Below are 24,176 nucleotides of genomic sequence, written 5' to 3'. Positions count from 1 at the left end.
AAATAGCCATTAATAACCTAAAAGAATGAGGAATACATTTTCAAATATGTTTCTAGAACATGTATTTGTAGCCAGCTTAGCGAAAGCTAAAATAGCATTCTTCCCTGGTATCATTAGACGTTGCGCTGGTCGTGCCTCCCCTATTATGACCAGCCCAGAGCTGAACTATACATGTGTGTGTCTGATTATGTAGAATCATGTGCTCTCAATATCTGTGTACATAATAAATGCTTTCATGGAAGATGCACTCATCCTCAGAATGACTTTTGGTGTCTTTGTCTCTAGGATCAGAGGTCATTGAACTTGATGGGAAGAGTTTGCTTCTCTACAGATTTGATCAGAAATCCCTGAGTCCCATAAAAGATATCATTTCTTTGAAATTTAAAACCATGCAGAGTGATGGGGTTCTACTCCACAGGGAAGGGCCGAGCGGAGATCACATCACCCTGGAACTGAGGGGAGGAAAGCTCTTCTTCCTGATTCATTCAGGTAAAACTCTCCTGTGCAGTGCTGAAAATTCTATCTTCCTTAAATCACTTGGGAAACTTGATGCTTTTACAACTTCACTTTTAACACTTATAATGACTCACCTACTGATTTGAGGACTTGTATGTGTGTCAATATCACTCCCATATGTAAGAATGTTTCCTATTTTACAAATCCCACAAGCCTCTTATTTAGTGTTTTATTTCCCCCCACAATGCTGATAGAACTCTAGCTATTTCCTAATGTCATAAAGAGAGAGATGGGTCATTGAAAAATATTGAGGTAGTAAAAATAATGAGATTGTAGCAAAGATAAAATTTACATAGAGGATGAGCAGACAATGGGCAATAATAATAAAAAAAATTAACAGTGGAAACATCCTGGCAAGGTTGAGAGACTATTATGTTCAGACTTCAGGTAAATCCATTGCGGTGTTGTGGAGCACAAGGAGGGAGGTTGCAATGATTACCAGACTCTGATGCAATAAAGAGAAACTTTTTTTTTTCATTCTGGGCCTAATGATGCTGTTACTTTTTTCTCTTCTAAGGTGAAGCTAAAGTGCCCGCTGCTCACAGCCCGGTCAGTCTCACCCTGGGCAGCCTGCTGGATGATCAGCACTGGCACTCTGTGCTCGTCCAGCGTCTGGGCAAGCAGGTCAACTTCACCGTGGACGAGCACAGGCACCGCTTCCACGCACAGGGAGAGTACGCCCACCTGCATCTTGATCATGAGGTGTGATGGTTTTGTTCCGATTAACATGGCTTTTAGGATGTGTGTGCAGTTTAGCCTTCCTGGATACGGTCTTCTGTAGGTAACCTGCCTCTTGCAGTAAATCACCAAGCTGGTGGAGCATTTCAATGGTGTGCAAGCCTCAGGAGCAGGAAGCAGCAGAGAATATTTAAGGTTTCATCTTGCTCCCACTGTGTTATTATTAACGATGTTCTGGAGATGATTTTTTTAACCTGAAATATGTAGTCACAGAGTATTGCATATAAGGAAATCTTCACAAAGGGATCACTTCACTGCACACAAATATGAAAATTCCCTGTGCTGTAACATATCTGTGAACAGTGCAGACAATAGAAAATCACAAAAGACAGATCCGTTAATTAATTCATTAACCACTAGTCCAAATGCACAGGTTATCATGTGCAAGAAATACATGTAAAATTAAAAAGTCATTATGATTGTTGTATATTACTGAACAGATCCTGTTTTTACCATGGAAAAATGTGTTTATTTTCTTTTCTCAGCCTATAGATATCAAAATCAGGTGTGATTAACAACTCACAAGAATAATCAGGCTCTAGTGTAAATGAAAACTGAATGCTTACATTTGCTTTAACATCCATGTATTCATTTTCTTCCAGTACAGGGTGATGAAAATTGATCTCTCTGTGTTGTTTACAGCCACAATCGCTAATCATAATTATTTGAGCAGATTAGTAGAAAATCACTAAACAATATTATTGATGCCATTTTTCTTTCTAAGATCAGCTTTGGAGGGATTCCAGCACCTGGCAAATCAGTGTCATTTCCACATAGAAATTTCAATGGGTGTTTAGAAAATCTCTATTACAATGGAGTGGATATCATCAACTTGGCCAAGCAGCCAAACCGACAGATCCTCACGATGGTAAGAGTCTTTCTGTAAGGGAATGCGTTAAGCTGAGCCTCTTACGGTGGTTCAGGGGTCAGTGAGAAGGAATCAGTTCCCAATGTCAGGGAACATGGTGGGATACATGTAGTTCTTAACAGCCTGTGATCTAGTGTCTGAGCAAGTAGGAGAGGAATTCCAAGGCTGCAACAATACAGTAACGAGACAGATGTTTGGTCACTCTAACTTCAGCAACGTACCTTCTAGGTATATAAATTGGGGTGGCTCACCTGACTCCATAAAAACAGAGATTTTTAATCAAGAGATTTTTAATGTTTAAGAAACTGAATCAAAGCAAAAAACTGTACACCATTTTCACACAATAGCATTGTTTTAACGTGTTAGCTTCTCATTTGAAATGATTTTAGAGGTTATTAAGATTTAAGTGTTTTATCTGATTGACAATAGTCAGATAATGGGTTTGTTCTCTAAAGGAATTCTCCTTCATAGGTCAGAGTTTCTTATTTTTATGTGAATTTTTTTGCAGCTGATATTTTAATTTTGTTGTGATGGTATTACTCCCAGGAGACCAATTTCTTTTGCTCTATAATTTCCTTAATAAGATTTTCTCCTGACAAACTCACTAAATGAGCATACAGAATTTCTGGAATCAAATAACATCTGTGTACATTAGGCCGACATTTGAAAAAGTTGTATTATGCCATGGTCATTCATGACAAATAAGGGAAATTAATAGGCTGTTGAAATGGTGCCTCTGCCAATCTACACATCATAAGGTTGGTCAGACTGGGTTGCAGTCCTTGCAAATGCAGCAGAACTTGATCATGACTACTTTGGCCAGGGTCCACTTGGGAAGTGCCGTGTGTATGAGTGTCCTGGATGAAGGATATGTTTTACGGCTTAGATCTCAGCCATCATGTGGGGAGCTGGCACTGAAGACCTGGCAGGAGAAACCAGAAGATGAGTGCAGTCACCAGTGGTGTGCGTGGGCATGTCACAGGATGTGGACTGTTCCCAGTCTGTGGAAGAAGCCCTGGAGGGGGAATTTGGGAATCATTGTACCTACAGGCCTCAAGCTAAGAGTCTGACCATGAGCTTGGCTTGGTCTGGGTTGGTAGGTGAGCTGTTGGAAAGCGAGAGGTGCTGAGCATGGAGGATAAGGACAAACAGGAACATGCCAGCGCTCTTCGGACCGTCCTCGTTGCATGAGATCCCATGAAAATCTTGAAGCAAATGGCTGATTTCTGACTTCTCATGGTCAAATCTCACCCACGCTTCTTTTTAGCTGTTTATCCCAGGGGAAATAAGAAAGGGCAATCAGGGGAAGGCGGTTTACAGCTTTGCCTTCTGAAAATTGGTGGTGTTATTATAATATCCAGCATGACTTTTAAATGGTTTTGCTTTAGTAAGAAGGATAAATAATTTTAAAGGAGAGTAAAGATATTATGGACAAGTGGATGTGTGTTGGTTTCATCAACAAAATGCATGTCTAGAAGCTATTAGTGCAAGGAACATGTATGCGTTATTATCTGATGCTTGAAGGGTCACAGGCAGCTATCTCAAGGAAGCTCAAAAAAAACTGCTGTTTTCATTTTTGCTAACTGAAAGTTAATCCACAAATTAATATGTTTGTGGTGATTGCAAGTAGGGCCTCTGAAAGGCAATTTTTGAAAAATTAGGAGACCTGGTGAGTGGAGAACCCATGATGGTGGCCACATTAGTGACTTCACATGAAGAAGAAGAGAGACCCAGGCTGGCACCCTCGCACTATCTTGGCCCTGGAATGCCCTCTGCCACATCACAGTGTGGCAAGAAGTCCCTCCCCAGTGGCCAATGCCATGCCCTTAAACTTTCCAGTCTCCCGAACTATGAGCTAAATAAACTAGTGCTCTTCTGTGGCATTCAGTCTTAATAACATTAAAAGGACTAGAGCATTAGGCTTGCTTATCTGAGAATCACTTTTCTCTTATATGTGTGTGTCACTCATTGGAGCAAGATATTCACTTAGCAACAACAGCAAATTCATTTCTAGCAGTCTTGGAACACAGCCAAATATGTTGTATTTTCTAATGTGTATTCTCACAAATTCGGTTGAGTCCGTTGACTTCAAGTCTGTACTTCAAGTGAGAGTTGAGTAGAAGACCAGGGGAGAAGGTGAAGGGATCTTTAGGGCAGAGAGCAAGAGTCTTGATTTCCAGGTTGAGAGGAACGTGTTGTTGTGTCAAGAGGGGATGACAAAGTAGGATAAGGAGACTGCATTTCCTATTCTATAGCTGCTGCGATGGCAGTAACTTCCTGCCGGTTCTTTCTTCCGTTTTACTTCCAGGGGAATGTGTCCTTTTCTTGTTCACAACCACAGCCTGTGCCTGTGACTTTCCCGAGCTCCCGAAGTTACTTGGCCCTGCCAGGCTCTTCCAGAGAGGAGGAGCTTTCCGTGACTCTCCAGTTTCGAACCTGGAACCAGGCCGGGCTTCTGCTCTACAGTGAACTGCAGCCCCCATCCGGGGCTCTCGGGCTCTTTCTCAGTGACGGGAAAGTTAAGGTGGATCTCTACCAGCCAGGAAAATCACCTGGTGCCATCACAGCAGGTAATATATGGAGTCCTGCAGGCTAAGCATAGGGGATTGAACGATTTTGTGGTCTTGTATCCTGAAAATGTTATGCATAACCCCCCCAAATTAATATTTGTTTAAAGAATGAGTCCCTGAGTTAATAAGATTATCAGTAGTCTTCCTTAGGGGAATTTGATTCCAATTTCCAATTTCCTTTTAAATATGACTCCAACATTAGCAGTTTGTATTAATCCAAATGATGGTTATGCAGCAATAGAAATTTCCTTACATGATTCTTAGTCCCATTTCAGATAAATCAATATAAATATCATTTTATATTATAAATGAGGAAATTCATTTTGGAAAAAGTATCAGAGTCTTTTGGAAAACACTGAAGAGTTAACTGGGTGTCCTTGAATGGATTTTGTGAAACACTCTTGCTACCTCGGGTAACAAGGTTGGGAGAAGGTTGGGAGGTCTTGGGTGGGAGAAGGAGAGAAATCTTTGGGTCTCTGTGTTAATATGCAGCATGAGGAGCCAGTGTCATGATCTAGTAGGTTAGCTCGCCATCCGCAAGGCCAGCATCCCAAATGAGTGCCAGTTCAAGCCCTGGCTGTGCTCCTTCCAATCAGTTCCCTGCTCATGAGCCCAGGAAAGCTGTGGAAGAAGCTCCTGGCTCCTGGCTTTGAATAGGCTCAGCTCCAGCCATTGTGGCTACTTGGGGAGTGAACCAGCAGATGGAAGATCTTTCTCTCTGTCTCTGCTTCTCTCTGGAAATCTGATTTTCCAGTAAAAATAAATAAATCTAAAACAAACAAACAAAAAAAGAATTCACAGAACTTTAGAATATGATTGGAGAGCCCGGTGAGATAGTGTAGTGGTTAAAGTCCTTACCTTGCATGTGCCAGAATCCCATATGGGTGCCGGTTCTAATCCCAGCAGCCCTGCTTCCCATCCAGCTCCCTGCTTGTCGCCTGGGAAAGCAGTCGAAGACGGCCCAAGGCCTTAGGACCCTGCACCCGCATGGGAGACCCGGAAGAGCTCCTGGCTCCTGGCTTTGGAGTGGCTCAGCTCCAGCCGTTGCAGCCACTTGGGGAGAGAACCGTCGGGTGGAAGATCTTCCACCCTGTCTCTCCTCCTCTCTGTATATCCGCCTTTCCAATAAAAAAAATAAATCTTAAAAAAAATATGATTGGAACTACACATATAAGAAAAACAGGCATTAAAAATGGCACCATGAATGCTTCCCCTGGTAGTCTTCCTGTTATTGTTCAGGTATCACTGCTGCTTAAATGTGCTGTTGAAGTTCAATATTAATTACAATTTTCAGTTGTATTGTGCTGGGAGTTTATGTAATGTTCAAAATGTGGTAGATTTGCAGGCATCACAAAATGAAATAAATTAATGAGTATCATTATTTAATAATTAACTGGCTCCAAAAATGAGGGTCTAAAACCATAGGCTTGTCAATACTGTGGACTTTATTGTGATGTATTTGACATCTTCTGAAGTAGTTATATTCATAGCCTAATTTTCAACATCTTAGAGAAGCTGCTAGAGTACAATGCTACCATAGTGAGCCCCATGAAGCTAGTTCATTTCTAAACACTTTACAGGCATGTATAGTTAATAAATTGCTAGGTGTAAGTCTGAGTAGAATATCTTGAGTGACTTGAAAATCTCTAAATGAATGTTTGGGCCCATGCATAATGTAATCCGTATGGCATCACATGACTTTTTGTGATTATTTCCATAGCTTAAGAAGACCAAATACACATGTCAGTATAACCAAGCTGTTATGCTTCAAATAAGACACTTGTACCTACCAACTATAGTCCTGTTTTTCCAGTTTTTTTTAAAATGCTGTATTTTCTTCTACTAATTTTAGTGAAGAAAGTTCTTTCACATTTGAAAATAGACCACTAAAGGAGTAGTTGGGTAGATGGTCAATTCATTTTCCTATAGGAAAAAGTATTCCACTATTTCTGAAACACTTGTCCAGAGCCCAATAATTACATCAGCTGAGAATGTAGCATGGTCACTTGACGAGGACACTAGATGGTTACGGATAAATTATCATCAAATCACAATAACTCCTTCTGTTTTGAGAATGACTAAATTTTTCTAAGGTACCAGATACATAAATGACTAACGTTAACAGTTTGAAAAACTCAAGCTTTTTATATACTTTACAATGGGATGAAAATTAAATCGTGTGGAGAAAGTACATGTGTGCATGTGTTTGAGTCACTTGGAATTATTAAAAAATACTGTGTCAGCCTAAATAGCTTTTGAAATATGAAAGATTTTGTATCAGCTTAGATCATGAAACGTTTTAACCGTAGTAGAAAATGCTCAGAACACAGACTATTTTCAGTTTTTGTCACCTTGATAGATGTCATGGCATAAATCCTTCAGCCAACATCCAAGGCCCAGAGACCAACAATTATGGCTTTATTGAGAGCAAATTCATGCTTGTCCAATTTGAGATTTTTTTTAAATGATTTGAGTATTTCTGCTGGAGCTTTTGCTAGAGAGTCATAAACAAGCCTTGCGCCCCCATGGGCAGACCCTGGCCGAGGCACGTTCATGGGTGTGTGAGACGCTTCTGCCTTGTCACTTCCCAGGCATTCGTGGGCCTGGTGCCTCTGGCAAGGGAGCAACCTTTCTACTCGCCCTGCCCAGACTGCAGAGCCTAAATGACCACACTCTGTACTTCTGCTGCCTGCGGAAGTGATGGACAACAGTGATGCCACGCCTTCATCTTGACAAGATCTATCTAGTGTTCTGGACCCTTCAATGTCATTAGTGACTGTAGCTAGTGAATGTCAAGATTCTTGACACTCTGGAGGACTGAAATATCTTTAGAAACAGGTAAAACTCTCCATTTGCCACTTGAGTAATGGCCTGTCTGTACAAATATACCTATACAGTTTGCTCTAGAAATGCTTGTGATGGTCTTATGAGAAGATGAGGGCAGCTACGCTGTTACAGTGTTTCTGTAACAATTTAGAATGGGCACCTAAAGATTATATATATGGCGGCCAGTAAAAATGCTTTCACCCGTTATGTTTTGTGTAATTTACATGGTTGAGGCAGAGGAGAGGGAGGGAGATGAGACAATGACAGAGACAGAGAGACTCTGGTATACGATCATGCCCTTTCCTACTGCCAACAGCTGCAAACATTTCCATTTATTAAACCACTCTTCCATTCTTTCATTTGGAAATGTCGGCATTTTCCAGCACAAGAGTACAGTGAACCTATTTGGATTTGAATAACTGAGGGTTATTATTCCTCACTGCAAAAGGAATCCACCCTGGAAACTGTGGGATTGTCTCAATGCAGAGGTGCTCAGGCTGGTTTAGTGTAGGATTTCTGGTTGTGTTTGCTGATTTGGGAGAAGTTTCAAGGAAGCAGTAGATGAAATGCTGCTGTCAGGAAGAGGGGATATTTCTTTGTAAATATTATCTGGAAGGACGGAGGAAAGATATAAGACTGAAGTTGTAATTGGTTTTTAAAAATCACTAGTTGTTGATAATCCTCAGATGTAGCAGAAATTGGATATTTTTATTGTTTAATACAATAGCTCTGCTGTATTTTGTGGTTGAACAAGATTGTACAATAGCATTGGTTTGCCAGTCCAGTTTCCTTGTGGTGACAGAATGACCTTGTCTGATGATGGTTCCCTGCAAGATTGTTTATGTGCCACGGGAGGATGCCAAGGCCTTTCTCTAGATGCCAGCCAGTTTCTCTCAGCTTGAGCCTCCCTGGTGGTGCCAGGATGACTGTTGGCTGTCAGGGGTTGCTTTGCTTTTTATCCAAGTTCATGGTAGGACATGATCAGACAGAGAAGAATGTGGGTCTCCGTTCAGGTTCTCCTACTTACCAGTTGGACATAACTTCGGGTCATTTGTTTACTTCCCCTGAGCCTCATTTTCCTTTGTATTTAAAATGAGAATAATGATATGGTGAAAATGAGATGATACTATGTAGAGAAAACACCTAGCACCTCTGATGAATAGTTCTAGAAAATTATGGTTTTTATGTCATTATTAAGTATGTTCCCTCCGTTGGTTCACACTGTATGAGTGAAACTAAGTTACCTAACACTTTGTTGCCTATGATGGGAAACCAAATAAAAATGAAAATTGTAAGAGTCTTATTTTTCTTCCCCTCTTTTACAGTACTGTGGCTTTACAAAGAGGCTTACCTCTCCATAGGCCTACAAGTGGAAAGGAATTATATGCTTAAAACAATAGAATCAGATTTTAAGTTATGTAGTTTAAGTGAATTAAAGAGACCATCATGATTTAATTTGAGTAATAAATCCCATTGACAGCTAATGAGTCCCCTCATTGTGGGTAAGTGGCATCTATTACAAATGAGGCCAAGCAACATCATTTTAAAAAGTTCCCTTACTGGGGTGGCACAAGTTCATAATGCAGCAGCTGGTGAGATGGGTACATTTATCTGTGTCAGATTACAGAATGGGCTGTCCCCTGGCAGTCTTTGGTTCTTAATCTAACTTGGCTGCTATGTGGACAGTATTACTCCAAAGTCTTTTCCAAGCCATTGACATAATGCTTTTGCCCAGAATTTGAGACTGGAAGTGTGGCCCCTGTACCAACACTGGCTCTGTGAGCCACTTGTTCCCAATCCATACCAAGTGTAAAAGCGGATATTCAGCATGTAGAAACTATTGTAGCAATAAGATATTGATATAAAACCTAAGCACATGATCAGTAGGCCCGTATTTTAGATGTACGTTTTATTTAATTTACCAATACTTTAAATGTGCGTGTGTGTGTGTGTGTGTTTCTTTCTAAAGGCATGTCTATCTGTAGTAGATTGGAAAACAAGATTATCCTCTTCCAAACAGTTGGAGAAACATTCTTATGATCAATGGAAAGAACAAGATTAAATAGCACAAGTGGAGTTGTATGTTTCAGGCACAGTCATGCTTACAAGATGGTAGGAAACCCCAAGGAAAGGACAGGGGGTGTAATGGAAAGCCCATGTGGTATACGTCACACACTTTAATTTCTAAATGTGTCCTAGAGGAAGCACTGAATGACAATATTGGGATGTTTGATTTATTTTTGACCAATCTCATATTGTCAGATATTGCATAGCTTTTTCCAGTTGCCTGTTTCACAGTCCACTCCTGGAAAACATATCTCAATGTGTGTAACCCAAATTCTTCCCATTTCTGTCTTCATGTCTTTCCCATTATCTTTCACAAACCAAACAAAGGTTGAGTCTTGGACAATCTCTCTTGCTTCATGGATGGAAAAGTTAATTTCTGTGACCTGGCTAGAATTTGTGTTTACTTGAATGTGTCCAGAACCAAAAATTAAAATCACCTTAAGAGAGTTGCAACATTTTCAGTCTGCAAGTGTGTGGTGGAAAAATAGCTTCGGGGAATAAAACCAATTGCAACTAACATCAGAAAAGAAATCACATGTAATATATTTTTTAAAAAACGAGGTTCTTTGGGGTTAATAGTTTTGAAATTTTGTGTCATAATTTGACCTGTGAAATTGTATAAAATTGAATATTTATTGGGTGTAAATCTGGCTGCTAAACCCACATTTGAGATTCTGAGGCTCCACACTTCTGCCCAGTGTTCAGGCCAGAGCCTCCTGTAGACTGAATCTCCTTGAAGAGGAGAGGGCTGTGTTGTCTTTTGTATTCATGGTGTTAGAAATACTGTAGGAAGGACTCACTCAGAGATTGCTTTTGGAAGTGGTGAAAAAGACCTTGAATTTTCTTTTTAGCAACTTGGAAAATATAGAAAAAAAAAACATAAAAACGGAGACCAACAAAATTCCTATTTTGTAAAAAAGTAGTTTCTGTGTAGGCATCTGTCCATTAAATATGTTCCCATATTTATATAAAAATTCAGAATAAATTTTCATCACTTGTGATATTGTGATTTTTTAAAATTCCTGGGCAGACGGATTTAGCAGCACACAACCATTGCTACTGAAAGAAAAGCAGGGGCAGGTTCCTGAGGGCTTCTAGCCGCTACATTGTTCTCCACCAGTCAATGTGAGGGACCTTCTGAAAGTTCCTGAGAAATATATAAAACAATGCAAATGAAAAAAAAAACAAGCTTGAATTTCATAAATTTTGCCCCAAAATGAATTTTTTAATTCCATTTTTATAGAACTATAGAACTGTGTGTTATATGTGTTTCTATTTATAGACTTTATTTGGCATATTTATTAAATCGTTTAGCAATGAATAACCTTGGTGTGAATGAAGCTTTCTTAGTATATGTATTTGCTCCAAGAGACACATCATAGCCTGCTTGTGCTCAGAAACACTAGGCAAAAAAGTCACGGCTATGGTGCCGCTGTGAATGCCTTTAGAGAGAGCAAAGTTACTAATAAACTCCCCTAAATCCCCCAAAGGTGCTCTAAGGATGAAGGCAGAACAATTGAATTCTTTGTTGTTAATATTTATTTATTTAAATTTTATTTTGAAAGGAAGGAGGGAGAAAGAGGGGGAAAGAGACAGGGTAAGACAGAGAGAGGGAGAGACGCAGAGAGAAAGGGGGAAAAAGAGAGAGGAGATATGAGATTTTTCGCTCACTGGTTCACTCCCGAAATGTCCAAAATAGCCATGTTGGACCAGGTGGAAGCCAGCAGCTTGGAGTTCCATCAGGGTCCAAGGTAACTGAGCCACCATTTGCTGTCCCCCAGGGCACACAAGGTCAGAAAGCTGGATCACAAGGAATCTGGGATTAGAACCAGGAGTTTCAGTATGAAATGTGGCTGTCCCAACAACTGCCCTCAAGCCCCACCCTGCAGTTTAGATTCTTTACTGCTGATGTGGATTGCTCTGCATTTTGTTATCATATCATAAAAGGTGACTGTTCAAACATGTTTTAAAAAATACAGATAAACCATTATTTAAACATAATATGTGGGAAATTGGCGGTACTCATCCCAAACCCTGTGCCACGTGATTGAAAGACTTAATGTTCAGGATTGTGTAGAGTTTTTGTGCTTTCCACTGAGGGCCTCCAAAGGGAAGATGAGAAAGGACCACTTTCCACACTGCACATGCTGAGTTTGTGATGGTCTTCTTCGGCCCTCTTCCTGCTTGTTTCTTACTGCTAACACAGTAGCCCCCGCATCCTGCTTTATCTTCATTTTTCTGTGTTTTCAGTTAGTTGCCGTCATCTAGAGTCCAAAATTATTAAATGGAAAAAATCCCTCCCAAATAAACAAGTTTCAGCTGACTTTAAGTGTAGTATACTATCAAAATTATTCTGTCAATAGCTAATTGTTAATTTGTACAGTGTCCTATCTGTAAGTTAAGCCTTTTATAGATATATGTGTATAGTACAATATATGTGTGTGTGTGTGTGTGTGTGTGTGTGTGTGTGTGTGTGTGTGTGTGTGTGTGTGTATTATGATATCTGAAGGATTTGGTACTAGCTGCATTTCAGGGATCTAGTGGGAGTTTTGGAACAGATCCTATAGGGACCAGAGGATAACTAAATGTAAATACTAGCAGCAGTTGAATGTTATATCCATTGCTCATCCTAGCCAACTGCCTGTAGAGTTCACTGTTGACAGCACTCTGTTTTAACCAACTGCCTCCTCTCTCCTCCCTGCCCCTGCCCCAGGTGTTGGATTGAATGATGGGCAGTGGCATTCCATCTCCTTATCTGCTAAGAGGAGTCACTTGAGTGTGGCAGTGGATGGCCACATAGCCTCCTCAGCTCTTATGCTGGGACCTGAGCAGATTTATTTGGGTGGCACCCACTACTTTGGAGGTAAGAAAAGGCCACATGGCAGTTTTCAAGCCTATTTGCATTTAGTATGCCTGTGTCTGGGGGAAGTCATTACACTTTCATCAGGGTTAATACTAAGGAGTCATTTCTCACTTTCTTGGAACATGGAAATGTTGAATGCATCAAGATGACAAATTATGACCTGAAATGCATTTCTAGAAGGCGGACTTACTTATGTTTACAATTTCTGTAATGAGACTGGCTTTAAGTAGGTCACCCTCTTTAGTTCTTACCTCCAAAGATTGCTGTGTTTTTCCAGTGTTAAATGGTCCTTATTATGTCTTCTTCTGATTTTATGGTTGATTTTATTGCAGTGTTTTCCTGATTGTTGCCGGTTAGCTCCTCAAGAGCATCCTATTGCTTTCCTCACTGCCCAATCCAGAAGGGCAATAATATGCCAATAGGCAAATGATCCAACTTAATTAGCCATAGTAACCACTTCTCTTAAAGTAATAATGCATGGATACATGTGATGAAGCGAGGGCTGCCACCTTTCACACCAGGCCATCTCCTCTGAAGAACAAGAACACAGGGAATGTTTACATGCCGAGTAGATCTGGACAAAGGAACCCTGGGCAATAGGAATGAATCTTTTATCAGAAATATTTTTATTACATATTATTTTCCATTGAAAAGGCAAAGTTATAAAATTGCTAATAGTGACATTTCTAATTGTGACTTGCAGTGTTTCTTACATGATGTTTGTTTTGTTATCAATACATTGCATTCAAATAGTTGCTGGTGGTGGTGTTATTTTTTAATTTGGTGTCAGTAGCCCAGCTAAACAATAAGCAAGCAAAACCCAGCGTATTTTATTCCTGTTAAAGACTACATAGTGCTAATAGTTTTAAAAGTATAATTGCTTGCTTTACTGAGTTTTGTTCATTTCTGAACCAGGTTGTTTTGGAATAGAAGATTGATTTTATGGCAACCTCTGTGTACACATTCTTTTAATCAATAGTAAGATATATAGAACAACTTAACCAAGAGCTCTAACTTCAAAGGAAAGGATTTAGAAGCACTAAAAGAGATAAGAAATAGTAGACGCATTGCTAAATGATGCAAAATAAAAGACTGGATAAATGTGTTTGTAAATCATGAAAGTGGAATCATCATTTTTAAAGTGTTTTACATCCTTCCTGTTCAGATTCGGCAATGCTTAGCTATTTTGTTACAGAGAATTTTTTTCTCCAGTGATTGCTTTTATTCATGCTGTAGTATTGTTTTATAGTGAAACATATAACATGTACATTTTAATTTTGCTTGTTTGCATTGTGATACATATGGTACATGTTATTCATATATTAAGATATTTTGGATAATTATGGATTTATGGAAAAGTTACAGAGGGTTCCTATATATGTGTCAACCATTTTCCTATATTGTACCCATCTTATAAATACATTTTAGATAATACTAATAAATTTGGAAGCACACGACTATGCAGGCATCCCTTAGCTTTAGAAAGAGTAAAGTTTTCAGTACGTTTGTCCCTTTGGGCTAACATCCTTTGCCCTCCCCCAGATAAACACTCTGCTTGATTTTAAATTATTCTGCCTTTTGTGTCCTTCATAATTTCACCTCTGTTAAAGGTGTTCCTCACCAAAATACCAGGGGAACTTCCATAATACACAATAAAGTTCCAACTCTGAGGCTCCAGTTAGATATCTCTTATTCGTCATCTCTGCTGGGGAGATAACAGTCCCAGAACATGCTTGACCTTGGCACAGGAATCTGATGATCACTTGAACACGTGACTTTTGAAATTGAGGCAGTCTTTACATTTCCAGGGTAGAGAACAAGAGGCTGAGTGACAGGAAGGGACTTTGTATCTCCTTCTCTCTCGTGGGCCCAGCCTGTGCCTCCCGGGCCTGGTTGAGGAGGTCCACCCTCCTGGATGCCTGCCTGGGATTCCAGGGATGGTTCTGAAGGGGAGAAGTTTCCAAGCAGGCACTCATCTTTGCATGTGAGGCCTCTGGATATTCTGAGCAAAAGTACAGCTGATGAAGAACTGGAGTGCATGGGATTGCATAACATGCGGCACTGGCACAAGGGCCCTCCTTAGTGATCAGTGCTGGATAGAGTTTTGGGATGGTTGACTCTTCCTGATTTTAGCCCAAAATATTGCTTTCTGTCCCAAATCCTGAGCCCACTTTGACAGTGAGTCATCATAGCAAACCTGTGTTCAATTAGAAAACAAAGGAGATCCATGTTGTGGAAAATGTTTCATCCCTTCACTTCTTCTAAATTTACCTGCAGACTTCCAGATCCAGAACAGTGTCAGTCTAACCTGAGTGGGTTGTCCTTTTCAAGGGATCAATCTCTCCCACGGCCCACGTTTTGAATCTCCATTCTATGCCAGCTTGGGTGTGCCTCACTCCTGAACCAAAAAAGCCCCATGCAGGTCAGCCCCAACTTCCTCTGCTCACCCACCACCTATTTTTTTCTGTCCTCAGATGAGAGCTTTTTAAGCAGGCTGTGTGTAGTGCATTGTGCTTAGCTTTTATCATTTGCAAATCACACATTTTGAGTCTGGGCTCTCTGGATCGAGGGCTTTCATTTCTAGACTCTCCTCTTGGTACCCTGTGCCATATGTAACATGCTGTGCAGCACAATCTGGGGGGCCCTAAACCATGGGCACCATCCTCACCTCCTCCCTCCCTGGTGCAACGGGAACGTTATCCACCCAGAGAACCGGCTGCTTCACCATGGAGTCTAGCTCAAGTCTCACTTCTGGTACAGTGACATACAGTGATAATTTATCTGTCATCCTCCAAGGTGTTTGACATGCTGACTGCCTCTGGTAATGGATCCATCCATTAGTTCAGCATTAAGTATTCTTCAGAAAGCTCCTATTTTAGAACTTTTATTTCAGATGGGTTCTTCACTGAAATTTTCTCTGGTATTGCATTGTATTCACTCATGACCACATCTTGTCATAGACTACTGAGACGAACCTGGCTGAACCTTTCTGTGTTGCTTCTAGAATATGGTTGTTAGGAACATGAAGTACCTTGCAATATGACAGTGTGCTCAGTGCAGAGTTCTGGGACTCTCCGTTGTGCTTTTGCACTTGTTCGGTTTAGCCCACCTATAGGCATACTGCAGAAATAGCTAAAATGCGTCAAGAAGGACCACCAGGAAAAAAATGAGATGAGTGAGCTGTTTGTTTTTTTGCTGTATTATATTTGGCCCCCGGTATTATTGAGCTATTATAATTTCAGTTCTTACCTTGATGTTCTTGAAAGAAAGAAAGAAAGAAAGAAAAGAAAGAAAATTTATTTCTTTCTATTTGAAAAGCAATCACAAAGAGAGGAGACAGAGATCCTCCATGAGAAGGTCACACCCCAGATGGCCACATCAGCTGGAGCTGTGCTGGTCTAAAGCCAGGAGCCAGGAGCCAGGAGTCTCCCATGTTGGCCCCATGCTTTCTCAGGCATGCTAGCAGGAAGTTGGTTTGCAGGTAGAGCAACCCAAACCTGAACTGGAATTGCAGGCCTAACCTGCTACACCACAGTGCCAACCCCAATCCCTGATGTTCATAATTGATTAAGTCACCTAGGAAACATCAAGATTAGAGTAACCAGACCTTCAGTACTGAAGAATGCTAAGTTCTGGAAATGTGGGCAGAATCATGCACAATAATTAATGTTCAAAAAAGCTTTGATAATTTTTTCTTGATATGTTAAATTTGAAAGTTCAAAATTATGTTAAAATGTAATGCTTCAATATGCTGGTCTGGTCTTACCAGGTAAATATATTTTGTTCAGAAAAACAGAGCATTAGGAGAAATATCCTTAGTCAATGTATTTAAATATAATGGAAGTCTCTGGATCCCAAACCAGCATGGCTTATACAGGAACAAGTAAATTGCTGATTCATTTCTTAGTTTTTGGAATTGTAACAGTGGTTGACAACCATAGTAACATGAAAAGATTAATGAAAATATATCAGTAATGTGTTCATATTCTATGAAACATTTCATTTCACTTGGACAGAGAAACATTGAGAATATCATTAAATCCCAGACAATAATAGTTAATATTGTATTTCTTTATTATTAAAAAATTAGACACAAGTCTTAAGTAAATGTTAGAAAAAAGCGATATGAATGGGACATTCTTTCATGAGGCGAAGAATAAATAAAGTTAGATAGTGAAATGTTTTGACACTAAAATACTAGAATTTATTAAAAATCTGTGTGTATGGAACTGTTGTCTAGGGAAATAAAATTTTTATTTGAAAAAAATTGTCTTATTCATCTGAGAAGCAATTAGAGAGTAGGGATAGGGAGGCAAGGGTGGGGAGGAGGATGTGAGGGAGAGGAAAAGAAATAAAAGGAGTTAGTTCTTCCATTCATTGTTCCACCCCCCAGATAGCTGCAAGAGCTGGGTTCGGGCCAGCCTGTAGCGCCGTCTGGTCTTCCCCAAGGGTGGCAGGAGCCCAATACTGGGACCACACACTGCTTCTCCAGTGGTATTCGTAGGGAGCCAGACTGGAAGTGCAACAACCAGGACTTGAACCGAAGCTCCTGTGAGCTGCCTGAGTGGCAGGTCACGTCTTAACTTGCTATGTCACGACACTGACACTAGGAAATCAAATATTTGACTCAGAAAGTAGTTGATAATTTAATTACAAGTCAATATTACTCCTTTTCTGAATAGCTTTATAGATGAAGACATTTCACTGCTATTGATTTGGGTTTTTTTTTTTTTATCAATTTAATATTTCTGACTGACATGTTTGGGATTCTAGAGCTAATATATACATTTTTAAAAGTTGCATTAAGCTAGGATCCTGACCCATTATTTTGATAACAGTGATGATTTCCAGTGAATCATGTGTAGGCAAAGATAAATACTATGTAAGAATTGTGGTTGTTGTTAATTTGAATCAAATTAATGATGGCTGCCTTGAGTTTATTTCCCATTTTTAATCCAGAAGATTATCGAATGCCACGCTGTTTGCCTTTTCTAATGCAATATTCTGTAGTACTGGCCCCTGTTGCGTTAGGTTCCATCTTGGTCTTGCTTTGTCTTTATCAGGCTGCCCTGACAAAAGCTTCGGATCCCAGTGTAAGAGTCCGCTGGGTGGCTTTCAGGGGTGTATGCGGCTCATCTCCATCAGCGACAAGGTGGTGGATCTGATTGCAGTTCAGCAGGGGTCCCTCGGAAACTTCAGTGACCTTCAGATAGACTCGTGTGGCATCTCAGATAGGTAAGGACAGTCTCACTTCTTCATTTTGACCTGTTTTCAGACTTCTGGCAGCCGATTAAAATCTTTTATAGAGAAATAGCACTTCTGTCTGCTCTTTACCGCTTGTCACCTGCTCCACAGAAAATGGATCATACTCTGTTTGTAAGAGAAATGTACCTTTTGTTTTCTATATAATATATCAAATGATAAAATTTAGATACAGGCCATGTGGCCCTGTTATTTATGTGAGGACACACATGCTACCAATTCACAAAAGCTAATGCCGATGCTGCTGTAATTTTAAATGAATATAAATGTAGCGAAAGTGTGTCATTAAACCAATAGAATAGGGCCTCAGAATAGACAAATGGATCATCAGACATTCGTAAATCAGATTCCTTTGAGGTTTTTCTGTGGCCAGGAACGCCACTAGTAGCTATTCTGCTAATTAGCACCTTTAGCAGCCGGTGGCAACTTCTCTGCTTGGAAAGTGGCAAAGAACCCTTCCTGTGTTCTAGAGGTGCCGTGATGTTGATCAAGGTGCAGTGTTGACCCCATGGCTTCCGCAGGTGGATCCAGGGTATAAATCGGGATCTGAGAGCCGGTTCTAGAGGATAAGAGACTTTTAAAATAACAACTCATTAATAAGTAAAAATCATGTTTGGGCATGGGCAGCTATAGGAAAATCACCTTGCCAGGCATGCTTTATTTATTTATTTTTTAATATCAAGACAGCATTTTACTGATGGGATTCCCAGGCAAGCCACAGCATTTGCATATTTCTAAAAATCTGTACACCAAGCCCTCTGCAAAAATAATGTATGTGGATTCAAACTTACATCAACCCTTGAAACAGTCCATAGATGTTGCTTTTGGTTGAATTCAATTCCTATAAATATGGAAGTAGATAAGCTGAGAGGTAAAGTTGGCCCAGATCATTGAGCTGAGGAGAGGTATCGCCCAGCCTCAAAGCCCAACAAACACGCTGAGCCAGCAAAGTCCCCTCACAATGTGCTCCTGCCTTGCTAGGCAGCCTCCTGGGCATCTGGTTAGGCTTTGTGGTAGTTAATATTAATTCATGAATAATAAATATATCATCAGGTGGCTTAATAAATTATAATTTAAAACAAATAATAACATTAAACACATAGTAGCATCTTTTTCTTTTTTTTTTTAAACTGTAACTAACTTGAAGAGAATCAAACTGACACACAAAGCTATCCATATAGACATACGTAAGCTCTCACTCACACAGCCAGACCCCTGAGCTGCAAACAGTGCAATAGCATACATATCGTGACCTCAGCTTTCCAAGCACATGCTTGGATGGGCGAAGGTCACTGTCTTGGCCACAGATAGTGTTTGCCATTCCCTGAGGGCAGCGAGGAGGTAGGTGTGCTGTGCATCTGGTTTCCAGATGCCTGTGGAGAACGGAGTGGCTACTGTGTGACAGTGGTGATCACTGGGAGCTGCTGGCCGCCCCAGTCCCAGCCTCTAGACCTGCATCATGCTGTCCGCTTGAGTCACTCTGGCCCTCAGTCCTTGTGTCCTGTCTTGGGCCTCCACTGCATCCTTTTCCCCATCGGGCCATGTCCCTCCTCCCAGCTGATGCTGTCTGCAGCCCACGTCTTCTCCTGCTGTTGGCACAGCCCTTCCTCCTCCATGCTCACATGTAGTTTGTCTCTTTCAGTTGTGTCATTCTGCCTCCTGTAATTCTAAAGACGTTGCTTCTTTTTTTTTTTTTTTGCATTTTTAAAAAATTTTATTAATTACATTGCATTATGTGACACATTATTATATGCACTGGGATTCCCCCCCGCCCCTCCCCAAACCCTCCCTCCACGGTCGATTGCTCCACCTTGTTGCATCTGGAGCTCAGACAGGGTAATGGTTTCTGCCATAGACCAACGAGATAAGACATTCAGATTCCCTGAACATCCTTATCCTAGGACCCACAGGTACCCAACGTTGTTTATTTTTCCTAAATTTGATGGTAGTGCAGAGCTTTTACTCGAGCATCATTAATTCTAGCCAACATTTACGTGGTGTGAAAGTCTTCCAAAATGTCAATTGGAATGGACAGGCAATCAAGATAAATCAAACACTTACACATCATGTCAAGTTACGGCATGTTGATGTCTGCATTCGTTCACGTTTGCAAGCAATGAGAACAATGATGGAAATGTCTGCGGGAAAAGCTTTAGAGGCCAGAGAAAATGGGTTGATGGATTATCTTACCTTGAATTGGATTGACTAGCAAGGGAGAAAGTGCAAAATACAATTGTGTGGAGCCTTCAAGTGAGAACGAATGCATCACTATATGATATAAATTGTCGTAGGTTACTAGCTGTCTAACATTATCATATAATGAGTTTAAATAAAGCTCATAATTTAGACTTTATCTAAAATGTGAAAAAAACCTAATCGTAATCAGAAATAAAAGGCTTCATTTGGACTTCCAGAAGCAGACCAAATGGAAATAGCAGAGTAAGTAAGAATGCCTTCTAGAGCTTAGGCAAACCCCTTTCACCTACCTTTCTACAAATGTGGTTTGGGGTCTGTGAGATTGTTACGGGGTGCGAGTGAGATCACACCAGACATTTCTTTTTTTAAATTTTAATAATTTTTAAATTATATTTTTGACAATCTTTACATAGTTAATTAGGGTGAAAAGGTTCAAGGGCTATAGGAAAATGGATAAGACTATTATTTCCATATTGTTTCCTTCATGTTTAAAGGGGGGTATTAAGGGAGAAGGCCCACCCAATTTCCCATCCTCCCCAGATCCTGGATGTAGGGCATGCTCCAAATACCTGACATTTCTAAGGTTATTTTTTTTCTAGATTGCCATTGATTTGAAGTGATTAAAAATTAAATAAGTCATGATACATTCTCTTTAAATGATTGCTTACAAATCTATAAAAATGCTAAATAAAATATATAATGATTTAGTTTTGAAAACTGAACAAACACACAGGTTGTAAAGTAGCATTGACTTTATGATTATATCTATGCATGTGAGCACATACATATGTATTTATTTGTGGGGATAACTTCTACCTAAGGAGGTTGTGTATGACATGTCTTCTTTGCTTGATTTCTGTGCAGTGGACATCTATTTTTTGTAATCAAGAAAAATCAATAACAATATTTCTGGTTAAGATTGGAAAAATCCCATAAACGAGATAGGAAGTTCCCATCCTTAGTGTGGGTAAAGGAGGTGGCAGAAACCTCATCATGGATCTATTCTTGGCTGGTTCTGTGGTTCAAGTGATTTTAAACCTGGGATGAATGGGAGTGTTGAGACTGTGGTCTGTTGAATCTTTCGGTCTCCATCCTGAAAGGCATCAATAATCTGATTAGTGCTATTTGGGGCCCAGTTCCCCACATAGGGTTACCCATCCTCTTAGTGGGCTTTTGCTTGTACTTTACCTTGTCTCCAAGCCAGAAGACATTCTTAGCACTTTCCAATGTGGTTTAGATTCAAATGAATTCAGTATTTACTTGCTAACAACTGGCTAACAATGCCACTTAGGTGATTAGAGCTTGCTCATCTGCTAATTGGTGCTTTAGGCTCTCCTCCTCCTAGGGACTTGGAGAGACAGGGACTTCATCTTTCTTGATTACATTTGAAAGGGAATGATTCCAGACCCTTCAGGAAAAGGTTTCTGGACTGTAGAACTGGCTAACCACCAGAAGATTTACATCTCAAAGGAACAAAGAAGTCACAGTTCCATTTTGCCCTCTAGAGAACCAGCTCATTGCCTGGAGGTTGCACGTCTGAGCCCTAAAGAATTTTAAAAAAATAAATACTGCAGGTTAAGTGAGGGTGGCCAAGTGTGGACTCTGGCCCAGCGGAGGGCAGCAAGTGTTAAAGCTACAGGAGTCTGTCAGGGCTGGTTGAGGTCAGATTAGAGTCTCTGGTGTCCTTTGCATCCCAAGTCATTTGTATCCTGCTCCTGTGCCAACAGATAAACCTAACCGATTTAGGTCCCAACAATTTAATAAGTATTTATGTCCTAGCAACTTACTTATTCTTTTCAAAAACTGGTTTGAATCTAGACATTTACTGTACAATGGGAAGACAAAAAAAATTGATTGCATTTGGAATTCATACTGTTGTAGGATATTGGATGCAAAAACAGGACAGCAACCTCGCTTCTTGTCTCACATGAAAGAAGAATTTTCATGCGGACGAACTCAAGTTTGCAAAGCAGGATTAATTTAGGAAAAAAGGGAAAAGGTGTTATAGGGTTCGAGCGAGATCACGTCAGACACGTCTAAGGTTTATTAAGGAGTCTTTATTAACCAAGCTTGGGATAACAGGACCCACTGGAAATAGCAAATCACAAGTCCATATAGCATTCCAGTCAATCAAACCCCGAGAGGAACAAATAGTCATTACCCTCAAGTCCATCCATTAAGCTGAAGACCTATGTCCCAGCTTTCCCAACGATAAAAGTTATCCTAAGAGACATGCAACGAATAACCTGGACACACTTACAAAGCTGCAGACATTCACCTTTCCCTGGCTTCTCTGCCCACATTCCACTTCTGCTAGGCCTCACCTCTCCTGGAACTCCTGATAGTACACAAATTAGAAATACAAAGCGTCTTAGCATTGCTATCTTCATTGTGCTGCCCAAGCAGTGAACAGAGGGTGAGGAATAGAGACACACAGGGGCCATGCTCAGGGGATACCTGTCCTCAGAGGTATTGGGGAGGCCAAGAGTCAGAGTACCAGAGCAACAGAAGCACGTGACCTAGAGAGCAAGCCCCTCCTTGAGCCTTTATAGGGGCTTGTGAGGGGAGTGGTTACACAACAATGTAATACCGCCCCCCTCTCAGGTGATAGGTGAGAGTCACAGGTGGGTAGGAAGGAACACCTAGGTGGTGGGGTGGAGTGGCTTCCAAGCTTGTGACCCTGAACTCACTACAAAAGGGTTCCTGCCATGGTGGCCGGAGGGAGTTCCATGTGTCCTGAGGAAAAACTCCAGACCTCCTGCCATAGTGGCAGGAGGATGGAGAGAAAAAAAAATCTCAAGGTAATAATGGTGAAGATGGTATGTTTTATGCATCATCTCAGGGGAGTTAGCCAAAGGACAAAGGAAAGAACTTGTTCTCAGTGGCACCTGGCTCTAGAATAAACAGACTCAGGAGGGTAGGACCGGTTAATTTCTCATCCCGTTCTAATGATAAGCTGATCACTCAGGTATCATCTGACAGTGGCCCAGAGATGAGATTAGGTGGGGCACTTCTTGCTTTTGTTACTACTCTGAGATGATGAATTCCTATGTTAAATCTGCCCTTCTGTCCTTCCTCAGAGAGACAGAGTCCTTGAAAAACGTATTTTGGGAAGTTAAGAAATGGGGGAGAAATACAAGTTTATATTTAAAACAAAAATAACTTGGGGACCAGAAAAATTCTAACTGCCTACCTTACCCTCTATCTCCTCACACAATACTAAATGAGTGGATTTTATCTACTCTTGCTACAAAACAGCAACAAATCAAAGAGCTATGTGAGGTGTGATAGATATATTTATTTGCTTCACTTCACTTTATATATAATATCATGTTTTCTGCCATAAATATATATAGCATTTTATTAAAAACAAAGTTATACACATAGTTTGAATATTCTTTATTTTTAATTGCATACAATTATTGAGTGATTTTGCTGTGTGTACCTGTTGGCCTCTGTACAAATATTAAGAGCTTGGAATCAGTTGTTGATTCGACATTATACTTGTTGACTCCCTATTAATTATTAACCCAGCTTATTTGAGATGAGATGTGATTAAAAGGAATACTTTATGAGCTCATGTTGAAGCTGAGCTTTGTGAGCTAGTCAATCACAAAGTGCCTGACAGATGTGGCCCTCACTTCTCTTGGACATTCGGGATCTTTGGAGCCCATAGAGATCCGCTTTGCTCCCTAGAGAACCCAGCTCATTGCCTAGAGGCCATGAGTCTGAACCCTAAAGCTTTCCACATCACTGGTGGCGTCTACCAGCTGATACAGACACCTTTGTTCCTGATTTTTGCCTTCCTTCTCTTTATTCCCTCTTCTGTTTTAAAGTTTTATTTCTTTATGTGAAAGACAGAGAAGATGTGTATGGGAAGAGAGAGACAGTCTTTAAGTTGTTGGTTTACTCCTCAAATGCCTGAAACAGCTGAGATGTAGCCAAGAGCCTGGGTCTCCATCCACACCTCCTACTTGAATGTCCAAGACCTAACTGTTGGGGGCATCATGTGTTGGCTTCCCTCTCACGTTAGCAGGAAGCTGGGTAGGAAACAAGTTGGAATTGTCTCAAGCACTTTAATATGGAAAACAGGCATTTAAAACAGAGGTCTCACCTGCCATGGTGGGTTCCACGTTGCCCACTCCTTTTAATTCCTTCTTCCTTTAAATATCAAAACACTATAATAATTCAGTATGATAAAATATTATTTTATGTAAGCTGATGGTACTCTTTGCAACATACAGAATTTGTGTTCTGTCACTTAGGGAAA

The 24,176-nt window shown here is 40.4% G+C and overlaps 1 protein-coding gene across 3 annotated transcripts in view; it reads left to right on the top strand.

The window, feature by feature from the left end:
* The window catches only part of CNTNAP4 (contactin associated protein family member 4), a 557,001-nt gene that overhangs the window by 453,112 nt on the left and 79,713 nt on the right, over positions 1 to 24,176 (top strand). For all 3 annotated transcript variants that reach the window (XM_058674663.1, XM_058674664.1, XM_058674662.1), the window contains 6 exons: positions 286 to 489; positions 1,034 to 1,218; positions 1,979 to 2,122; positions 4,431 to 4,692; positions 12,299 to 12,448; positions 17,512 to 17,683. In XM_058674663.1, the coding sequence (XP_058530646.1) occupies positions 286 to 489; positions 1,034 to 1,218; positions 1,979 to 2,122; positions 4,431 to 4,692; positions 12,299 to 12,448; positions 17,512 to 17,683 (1,117 nt within the window). The remainder of the gene's footprint in view (positions 1 to 285; positions 490 to 1,033; positions 1,219 to 1,978; positions 2,123 to 4,430; positions 4,693 to 12,298; positions 12,449 to 17,511; positions 17,684 to 24,176) is intronic.

The sequence above is a fragment of the Ochotona princeps genome, chromosome 16 (genome assembly GCF_030435755.1).
Source record: "Ochotona princeps isolate mOchPri1 chromosome 16, mOchPri1.hap1, whole genome shotgun sequence".
In the NCBI taxonomy this organism is placed as follows: domain Eukaryota; kingdom Metazoa; phylum Chordata; class Mammalia; order Lagomorpha; family Ochotonidae; genus Ochotona; species Ochotona princeps.
The sequence above is the reverse complement of the archived record's forward strand: the minus strand, read 5'-3'. Positions and strand labels throughout refer to the sequence as shown.